The sequence below is a fragment of the Salvia hispanica genome, chromosome 2, assembly GCF_023119035.1.
Source record: "Salvia hispanica cultivar TCC Black 2014 chromosome 2, UniMelb_Shisp_WGS_1.0, whole genome shotgun sequence".
NCBI lineage: Eukaryota > Viridiplantae > Streptophyta > Magnoliopsida > Lamiales > Lamiaceae > Salvia > Salvia hispanica.
This window is the reverse complement of record NC_062966.1, coordinates 12,018,055-12,029,728: the sequence shown is the minus strand read 5'-3', so window position 1 is coordinate 12,029,728 and position 11,674 is coordinate 12,018,055. Positions and strand designations below refer to the sequence as shown.

At 33.7% G+C, this 11,674-nt stretch overlaps 1 protein-coding gene across 1 annotated transcript; it reads left to right on the top strand.

The window, feature by feature from the left end:
- Nucleotides 1–2,915: 2,915 nt before the first annotated feature.
- LOC125204488 (putative pentatricopeptide repeat-containing protein At5g52630) lies at nt 2,916–5,309 on the top strand. Its single transcript, XM_048103151.1, has one exon. It carries the CDS (start codon nt 3,335–3,337, stop codon nt 5,162–5,164), a length of 1,830 nt encoding a protein of 609 aa, XP_047959108.1. The 5' UTR covers nt 2,916–3,334; the 3' UTR covers nt 5,165–5,309.
- The last annotated feature ends 6,365 nt before the right edge of the window (nt 5,310–11,674 follow it).

Below are 11,674 nucleotides of genomic sequence, written 5' to 3'. Positions count from 1 at the left end.
GTGATAAAAATTTGAAGATTCAACGGATCAGTATTAAAATAAAGAAGTGAATATTAGTTTTCTCTAATAATTCGAGCAACTTATTGGAGCAACTTAAAATAAAGAAGAGGGGCAATTTAGTCAGGGCATTTTTTGTTTCCTTCGTTCTCCATTTCAACCAAACAATCGAAATTGGGCCAAACATCCTGCTTGGGCTGAACCAAACACCCTATAATTGTATCCACCAAATCATTAAAGCCCATTTACCATAAATCCATGTTAAATATTTTACCCACTACCAGATGCTCCCTTAGTAGATAAACTTAATTTTGAATTTTTTATTGTTATAAATCTAGAAACCAATGTAAGATATGATAAAGTGGGGAAAACAACTTAAAGCGGAAGATTAATTAGCAAAATTAGATTGTTTTTCAATAACCAAGAACATAGTAGTACTATTTATTTGGCACATATTCTGATTTGCAAAATAAATTTGATAATATACAATAAAATCGTAGTACATAATTCAAACATTGAAGAAAATAGTTCAATTTTCTAAGATTCATAATTTCTTAACTTTGCTAATAAATATTTTTCTTATTTTAGAATAATTTATTTAGTTTATACTATTTGATAATGATATCCAGTTTTGTATCTAAGTACTTATATTTTATTAGAGGTAGAGGTGGGAATACGGATATCGGGTATTTGGTTTATCCATACCCGACCCGATATCTGCCGATTATTGGATACCCAATATCCAATTTTATGGGATCGGATATTGAAATTTAAAATAAATCGGGTATTGGGTAACCTGAATGGGTATCGGATATTACCCGAATATCCAATTTATTATTTAAAGCAATTTTTAAATTAGGTTTAGCCATTTTGGGCTTTGAGAGCTAGGCTAATTTATTTAGTAATTAAAAATTAATAGGTTGACTTTCTCTAAACTTATATAAATAAGTCAATCTCTCTTACTCTAGGTCACGGCTTCTCCAAACTCTCAAGTTTTACGTATTGAATAACCGACTCATATTGCATAACCAATCCCCATAAATATAATCATATATTCTAAAATAAAAGTGACTCATTTTTTTAATAGTGTTATACTACAAAATATATGCAACATTAAATATATTAGTCAATTTAAATATTTCTATATTTATATTAGTATATAAATTTGAATTTTTTTTATTAGTTATTAACACATGTAAAGAATCGGGTATTTGGGTACCCGATACGTCGGGTATGGATATTCGGGGTGGGTATTGGAGTACCCGAAAATATATCGGATCGGGTTTTGGATAGACATTTAGATGTTTTTCGGGTTTGGATACCCGGTTTTTTCGGGTCGGATATCCACGGATACCCGTATTCCCACCCCTAATTAGAGGGAGTATCTTTTTAGGTCCACAAACTTTACTAAAGTATCATTTTAGGTCCGTAAACTTTGAAAATATCATTTTAGGTCCGTGAACTACAAGTTAATATCATTTGAGGTATTTTAAACTTTTTTCGGACGAAAATGCTCTTAAGGCCTTCAAAAGGCAATTTGGACAATACTTTCGCCACTTATCTTGCGTCACAGGTCTAGAGTCCAATAATTTTTTTTAATCCTATTTAATTCAATTACCCTCCAAATTGAATTTAAATATAATTAACATTTGCCGTAGAAAATGCATTAATTTTTCAATTATTAGATAACCAATTATTTAGGGATGGTGAATTGGAACTTGATACTTTATTTTATTTTTTAAATCTAATCTAAAATTTAATATTTTTTAAATCTAATCCAAAATTTAAAAATTTACTATAGGTGATTTGTGAATTATATTTAGTTTATATATTTTGAAATTAAACAGATTATTTATATGAATTTCAGAATAGAGATCAATTAACATCCAAATTGAATTTAAATATAAAAATTTACCGTTAAAAATTATTGGACTCTAGGTCTCTGACGCAAGATGAGTGGTGAAAGAATTATTCAAATTAACCTTTGAATGTCTTAAGGGCATTTTCGTCCAGAAAAAGTTCAAAATACCTCAAATGATATTCATTTGCAGTTGGCGGACCTAAAATGATATTTTTAAAGTTCACGGACCTAAAATAATACTCTGGCAAAGTTCGTGGACCTAAAAAGATGTTCCCTCATTTTATTATTAGTGGAATATTTATTTAGAAAACTTTTAATTTACATCTAATAGGGGAGTGATCAATTGCTAGCTCATCATTTAATTGCTAACTACAATAATTTAAGGCCATAGGATTTTAGAAAACGTGTGGTCAACAATTTGTCACGTGTAATTTTCGTTTTTATTAATAAAATCAAAAAAGATTAAAAAAAACGTCAAATTAGGGTTTTAGATGAAAATGTCAATATAGTGTTTCGGAAATATCAACACAATGCTTTGAGAATGTCAACACGATGCTTTAAGAATGTTAACCCATTACTTATATTGACATTCTACATGTATTATATTGACATATTTTATATAGTATGTTGACATTTCTGCTTTACGAAAAAATTGAAAATTTTTTGAATTTTTTTTCAAATTTTGACGTCGGAACATATGCATATATGATATCGTTGGAATCCTTATAAAATTATCTTTAATTTGATATATGTTATATGAATTCAAAGTTTTGGGATTTCTTTTAAAAGTTAGTTATAACTAAACATGTAGTTAATTGGCATTAATACCCCTATTGATATTTTATGGAATTAATCCTATGACTTTATTGACGTTTTTTGTTGATCGTATTGATATTTCTTGATTGATGATCTAGGCCTTTAATTTGAATATCTAATGACTATTATTTAATTGTAATTAGCAATTAGGTATTGAGTTAGCAAAATAACACTCCCTCCCTACGATAATCACTATAAATATACATAAAAAAATTGAAAATTTAAACAATACACCGAACCCCGCCCCCAAACAAAAAAGTGAATCCTCCGCCGTCTGATTTCTGAATAAACACCTCGCTGCGGACTCGGGTATTTGAGTCGATGCTGCGGCGTGATGTGAATTTCGTGTGCGAAAGTCAAAGACTTAAGTTTGGGGCAATCTGTTCATTGTCCAGCGGTGAAGACGCTCTTTGATGCGAATGCGTTCCTCAATTCGGGGTCTGGGCAATGCGAATAGAGTGTTTGATGAAATTCCTGACAGAAGGGTGGTGTGATGATATACGGTTGCGTAGAATTTCACGTGATTGGGCTGTGTGAGGATTTGTCGCTGCTTAAACTAGGAACGCATGCATTCTTTGAACTTGAAGATGAACTATATTACAGCATAAGCTTCACCTTTAAACCCCCAAAATCTACTTGAATACGCCCAAATCGCCCTAAATGCTTCGCCTTTCACATGAAGAACCATTGTCACAGCCACCGCCGCCGCTTCACCAAAAATATCCCCAGAATGCACTCAATCAACTCAGTTTTGAATCAAACTACCGGATCATATGCAATCACTTCCTCGGATTCACTCGCGGCAGGAATCTCCTCAAAGGCCAATCCCTTCACGCCTACGTCGTTAAATCAGGGGTCCATTTGATACCTCTCGTTTGCCACCATTTGATCAACTTCTACTCCAAGCTCCAGCTCCCGTATTGCTCGGAGCGAATATTTCACGAAACTCAATTCAAATCTTCCACCACTTGGAGTTCAATCATATCATGTTTCGCTCAAAATGAGCTTCCCTTTCACGGATTTGAGTATTTCAAGCTGATGCGTCGCAACGATGGGATGATTCCTGATGATTATATTTTGCCGTGTGTGATGAAAGCTTGTGGTATGAGTAACGATCAGTTCATGGGGAAATCCGTTCATTGTCTCGCGGTGAAAACTGGGTTTGATGCGGATGTGTTTGTGGGGAGCTCTGTTGTTGATATGTATGCAAAATGTGGGAGTTTAGGTGATGCGCGGAAGGTGTTCAGCGAAATGCCTGTGAGAAATGTGGTATCCTGGAGTACGATGATATACGGCTATGCCCAAACAGGGGAGGACGGAGAGGCCTTGAGACTCTTCAAGGCTGCATTATGGGAAGGTTTGGATGTTAACGACTTCACATTCTCGAGTGTAATTCGAGTTTGTGGGAATTCGACTTTGTATGAATTAGGGAGACAAATGCATGCTTTATGTTTGAAGATGTATTACTATGAAACTAGCTTTGTTGGTAGTGCCTTGATCTCTATGTACTCAAAGAGTGGCGTGATAGAGGATGCCTCTCGAGTGTTCAACGAGGTTTCGGACAGAAATCTGGGGATGTGGAACGCGATGATGATTGCTTGGGCGCAGCATGCTCATACAAGGAGGGTGTTTGAGTTGTTAGAGAAAATGGTGAATAAGGGAACAAAGCCAAATTTCATCACATTTTTATGTATACTCTATGCTTGCAGCCATGCCGGCCTAGTGAAGGAAGGAAAATATTATTTTGCAAAGATGAAGGACTACGGAATTGAGCCAGGAAGCCAGCATTATGCATCAATGGTGGACTTGCTTGGCCGAGCTGGGAAATTGCAGGAGGCATTGGAATTAATCGAGAAGATGCCTGTGCAGGCGTCTGAGGCTGTTTGGGGAGCTTTCTTGACTGGATGTCGGATTCATAGAAATACAGAGCTGGCAAGCTCTGTGGCTGATAGGGTCTTCGAGTTAGGGCATGTGAGCCCGGGCCTACACATGCTAGTATCCAATGCTTATGCGGCTTCTGGAAGGTTCCAAGAGGCTGCAAGGGCGAGGAAGATGCTCAGAGACCGCGGGCAGAAGAAGGAGCCGGGTTTGAGCTGGGTGGAGGAAGGGAACAGGGTTCACACATTTGCCGCAGGGGAGAGGAGACACGAGCTTTCATCGGAGATATATAGGAAGCTGGAGGAGTTGGAGAAGGACATGGAACAGGCTGGTTATGTGATGGATACAACACATGTGCTGAGAGAAGTTGGCGCAGAGGAGAAGAATGAGAGCATTAGGTATCACAGCGAGAGATTAGCCATTGCCTTTGCGCTCGTCACCTTCCCACCCGAGAGGCCTATTAGGGTTATGAAGAACTTGCGTGTGTGTGGTGACTGCCATGTAGCTATAAAGTACATATCCAAGTGCAGCGGAAGGGTCATAATCGTAAGAGACAACAACCGGTTTCATAGGTTTGAGAATGGGGAGTGCTCTTGTGGCGATTATTGGTGATTGAGTGGGCAATGTCTTCCTCTTGTAGTGAAGGCGTTGATGAGAGTTGGAGGAAAGGGTTGGTTGAGGAAAGAAAATGTAGTGCAAGATTTGAGATACTGAAAATGGCTTCAACTATGAAAGTGGAGGATTCAATTTCTTCAAACTCTACTGATAAGGATAGCAGATTAAGAATGGCAATCAATTTTGAATTCATTGAAGATCCATGCTTTTTTTTTTTATCATTCTTTAGACAAGGTTGAAGATCCATGCATGATGCCAAAGTTAATAAAATTAACTGGCATTACTGTACGCCGATTATCAGTGATCGGACGGTGGTGAAGCCAATATTTTGACGAGGGCCCCAAAGCCAATGTTAACAGTTAGTACATGTATTTTTCGGTGCTAGACTGCTAGTAATGCCAGAAGTTATCTTATGTATCTTTCAATAAATTTTCTATACATTTTTAATCATAGATTTTCTTGATAAATTAAAGATTAATGTTAAAGAAATGAATCAAAGATAAATTGTTTTTTATAGTAAAGAGCAAGTTTAAAAGTAAATTTATATTTGCATAGAATTTGATTTTCTTAATGAGTACTACTCCCTCCGTCCGCCAATAGGAGTCCTGGTCACTTTTGCGCATTCGTTTTGTAAAAATGATAATAAATAGTTAAAGTGGAGAAATGATAAAATAAGAGAGAGAATAACCTAGATAAGACTCTTCTCAATATTATTCTTTCTTTTACTTTACCATTTCTCCACTTTAAATATTTATTATCATTTTTACAAAACGAACGTGCAAAAGCGACTGGAACTCCTAGTGGCGGATGGAGGGAGTATTATTTATAATATGTTAATTATAGACTATAAAATAGTACTAGAATTTTGTTAATAACAATAATAAAAATAAAAAATAAAAAACAAAACAAAACATAAGCAAAATGTAAAAAATAGAAAAATATAAAATCATAAATTAGCATAAGGAAACACAAAAATGAAATCAACATAAAAAGTACTCCTAGAAAAATATAAGCAAAACACAAAGAAAAACTAAAAAAACTGTAAAAAGGTTTAAAGAAGAATTGAACATAAGAAAGTTGCATCCAAAACTATTAAAGAAAACACAAAGGAAAAAAAAAACAGATAACTATAAGAAAAATAGAAAAAAAAACTAAAGACTTCAAAAGGCCCGAGGAAAACACAACGAAAAAAAACACCACATGTTAAAAGGTTTGAGGGATATTCGAACACAAGATAACAGATGGAGGTGACATGCAAACCCCAACAATCTGCGATTCTTCGTTATCATACAAATACACAGATAAAAGTTCAAATTGGTAGGGGCTCATGGGGCATCCTTGGCCGGTTGGCCCCTATGTAGTTTAATTGAATTGGTAGGGGTTATGGAGTCGCGGACGCAAGATTTTGATAATGGAGATCCAAGTTATCCAATTTCGCTAGATAATAATTTCGTAAGTGATGTATGAATATATTCTATAGGAAAAAGACAAATGGTTGGGGGCTCCAATGGAACTCCAAGCCCCTAGGTAGGTCCGCCTTTAGTCATGGGCATCCTTGGCCCCTATGTAGTTTAATCGACGGTGACCAAGCCATTATTGAAAAGCTAAGGCCCAAACTATTGTTAGTAACATAGGGGTTGTTTCCGGTGTCAGCATCGAAAGCAGTTGAGACAAAGGGGTAGTCGACATCGACTAAGCATCAAACATCATATAAAGTGGAGTATTAGTGCACAATTGATAAAGTAAAAGAGAGATAGAAAGAAAATGTAATTGTACTGTTAATGGATAATGAGACTCACCTCATTAAAGAGAGAAAGAAGTTAGTACTAAATTAAAAATAGAAAGGGATATTTTTATGGGACATCTCAAAATAGAAAATGTCCATATTTTTATTGGACGGAGAGTATTTTTTTTCTACCTATCATTCCTACTAATGTCGATTCAACCTGAAATCCATGGTTTGGCTGGTGTAACTCAACAATTTGAGGAAAAGGGTTAAAATATTTATAGCTTTCAAATAATCATAACATGAATGACCCTAATTTAAATAGATCACAACCAGATATGATTAACTTGATATTAACCCGAGCCCATAGGGTTGACTCGAAATCAATTAATTATGTTAAGAGCATCTACAATAGGGACGGATGTCCCGGCAGACAAGCCCACAGACATCCCAAAAACACCTATTGTCATGTCATAAGAACATTCCACTGCACTGTCACGTCATAAGGACATCCTACTGCACAATAGCGGATATCCCCAAGGACAAGAACAATAATAAAAATTCACAAATTCACAAATATGCAATTTACGGAATTAAAATTTCGACATGAATACGGGAAAAATGCAACCATTTTATTTAAAAAAAACATACATATTTAAATAAAAAAAATACATAGTTCACAAAAAAAATCATCCCAAACCAAAAAAAGATTCAAACAAAGTACTGTTAGGCCTTGAATCTGTATAGTTTGCCGCTAGCCGAACGGGGGTCTCGCTGTATGATATGTTTTTTTTGTTTTAGGCCTTCATTTTCGACGATCATATTGTGCATGATAATACATGCGTTAGCCGGTCGCTCGTCCGTGGTGCAAATGAAACGAAGTGCAATGAGCTGTATATATAGAGTTTTGAAAAAAAAAATAAAAAATTGGGATGTCAGCCGGGACGTCCGTCGTCGAGTCACTATGATAGCGGACGAGACGAAGGACATCCTGACGGACGTCCGCGCATGACCGCGGACGACCTCTCATCCGTCCCTGATGTCCGTCGAGCTGATGTCCGCCCCAATAGTGGACGTTCCGGGCGGATGACCTGCTCGCTGGTCGGACTTTGCAGACGGATGACACGCTCGCTGGTCGGACGTCCGCCGGGACGTCCGCTACTGTGTATGCTCTAAGATTTGAACTTTTATCACTTTTTTAAAATTGTTATAAGTTAGTAGCAGTATTTTTTTTTCAAATTTATGTAAATATATATTTTGGTTTCAAATTATACTGTTTATTTTATTATTTTATTTTTATGCTCATCATGGAAAATTATCTAAAAACAGAAAATGACAATTATTGAGGAAAATGTATTCTCATCTCCGTATGAGTTACATATTCGTTTGAGTTGAAATAACATTCATTTGTATATTTATTCATTTATTATATATGTAAAATTATCAAATGAAATATATTAATTAAAAAATTATAAATTTGTTGGTTCCAATTGGCCCGAATGGTTAGCCCAAAACTCAAAATGATATAGTTATGGTTAAAATTTTGTAACCGAAAATATAATATCTTTGTATGTGTATTAAAGTTTTTTTTCTAAACATATTTAATTGAAGAATTTAATGATAAAATGGTAAATAAATTAATTAAATAATACTCCCTCCGTCCCAATATAAGCGACCTACTTCTTTTGGGCACAGGAATTTAGGTAGTGTTGTTTAGTGGTGTAAAAGAGGTTGCTAATAAAGTAGATTAAGTGATGTGAAGTATTTTTATTTTTGAATTTAAAATGGATAGAATAATTGATTGTTTTTAACATTATTTATTTAGCTCTACTTATTTTAAGTTGTGCATACTTCTTATTAGCTGTACTGATGTTAAAATAATCGAACTAAATGTAAATTAAAAATTGAAATTGTTCATTAAATTAAAAATTGAAATTGTTTATACATTAAAATATTCAAACCAAATGTAAATTAAAAACTGAAATGGTTGATTCACATCAAACGTTGGCCATACAAAAACATGGCTTTGCAAATTCACTAAAAATAGGGGCGGGAGGGGGAGGGAGGGGGGGAAATTCTTGCTTTTCTTTTTCCTTGTGCCACCGTGAGAGATTCTTTACCGCCACCGCCACCGGCAGTGGATTTATAGCATCCAAGGACATATGACAAGATAGGGCGAGTGAGGGGGCGTCGAGGGTTAACCCACCCGTCGTTGGATGGGTTAGGTTCGTCACTACCAGCAGATTCGTCGGAAGCCATTGATTGAGTGAGAATTTGAAAGAGAAAAATGCTAGATCTAGGGTTTTTTTTCCGAAGAGGCGCTACAGAGAAAAAAGAGATTGAGTGGGAAGAGAGAGAGGCGTAAAAAGAAAGTGATTTTGGATTTGGAGTGTTGGGTACAGAAATTTTTGGAATACATTATTTTAATGCTAATTGTAATAAGGGCATTAATTAAACTTAATCTAAATCATGTTTAAAATCCCTAATTTTTACTATAAATAGAAATGAGTCATGTATGTTGGGACACCCCAAAAAGGAATACGAGTAGCTTATCTTGGGACGGAGGGAGTAGATTATTTTCGATAGAATATTTTTTAAATTAAATTTCATGACATTATATGATATCTGTACGCATTGAACATTATCCAAGTCTATGGATACATATTCGATCAATTATCTAGTAAATAAATATATGTATTCTTTTCAAATTATTTAAGTAATGCAAATAAGTTAACTCATAGGATTTGTGTAAAATAGTTAGAATTTTATGAATATTAATTGTACGGAAAATAGAAAACAAAAAAGGATAATTAAAAGCAGAAAAGACAATAAGAACTGGAAAAAGCTAGGCATAAAAACAAAAAGGATTGAAACAAAAACTAGTTTTTGATTAATTTTGAAGATCGTGCATAGAAACTTAAGTTCCCTCCCGATTTTTCAAAATAAAAAACTTATAGAAGAATTGAACTCAATTCTATCTATAAATAAAATTGAGGGTCGTATTTTACTGTATTTAACAAAAATAATGAAATAAAACATACGAGTACTACATTATAACACAAAAAATGGGAAACCAATGTTATATACGTCGTCATATTATACACTCTTATGTATAGAGGAATGATATGCTACATATCTTATGTGGACTCCATATGTGAGCACCACTCTCGTTTGAAACACGTTTAGCGTTATTTGTTTCGATTTATCTATTTAGTTTAATTCTAATACATTAAAAAATATTATTGTAATTTTTAATTTCACAAAATTTATAAAAATCAAAGCTTAAATTTAATATTAAAATTTTGTTACAGATGTGACTAAATATAATATCCTAACCTAATGGAGTACTTGATTTGATATTGTTTAATTCCAAATGCTAACCTTATGGGCGTGTTTGATAAGTTAGTAATACCAAGATAGAGAATTATATATGGACATTTCTAATGATTTGATATCATAGATAAGCTTAACTCAAAGCCCAATACAAGACAAGGGTCCTAACCAATCTTACCAAAATTATAATTTTAACCATGTTTATGTAACCCACCAATTTGTCAAGTTAAACCATGGTATATAATATACTTTACAAATTTAAATAATTTCTTTTCAATCAAACATCAACCAAAATAAATCACATATCTTGACATAAAGCCCGTATTTTTTTATCTTGTTTTACTAATCTTCTCATATCACATCCTTTTTATCTAAGTAAATCTTAATTATATATATAGTGCATCAAAATATGTGTACAATTGGTCTTTCCTTTTTCCGGATAAATCTAATCATTTTATTGCTACTATAGCCAGGTACACAAAGCTTGATTAAGAAATTTCTCATTTATGATTGATCATTTTCTCAATAATTACAGTACTACACTTATATAACAATATTGAAAATTTGAAACTTGTATTCTGGCTATTTTCTCCGACAAGCTTCAGCTCTCCGGTGTTTCGAGTTACAATATCTTTTTAATAATTTACAATTATTCTAATTACTTTCCCTAAATTACACTTGTCAAGAAATTTTCAATTTTTGTTACAATTATAAAAAAGAGTACTACAAACTTACAACCCCAAAAAAGCTTAGGCATCAAATTTCAATGGATATCATTTCTGAATTAATTCTCGTTTGACTTAGCCACCTAAGGGTATAGGGCGTCATGACTCATTTATACTTAACAATTAAGCAATTTTTGGCAATTATCATGACGCATATCATGTAAAATAAAGTTAATTAAATCATTATTTTCTTAGGTATAGTTATGCGACCAATTCACCATTTTAGTATTGTAGTAAATCCATCTTATCTTCTTCATAGCGCGCATACTAAAAAAGATGTAAAGTATAGTACTCTTATTACAACTGCTAATTAAGATATTAGTGAAATATAAACTCAAAAATATTTCGATGATAAACTTACCGACTAAGCCATTTTAGTAATATTTAATTTCGTAAATTAATGTAGCTAGCTAGGTGTTTCTGGCCACCTAACCTTTTAGATACTACCTCAACTTTAATTATTTAACTAATAAATGTAGAAATTAATTATACATGTAAAATTGACTTCCAACATTTTAAATTAGTTCTTATGTAAATTAGTCACGAATGGTGACAACAATATGTATCTAACTTCTTCCCCAACACTTAATATGTACCAATGTTTTTGCCTGTTGTTTCTCCTACACACACACACACGGCTGTCCAATATTCATAATTATTCGAGTTTATGTATTCATAAGTGTTTACTAATTTCGGTTCAAAATTCAAGTAGTAAACAAATCT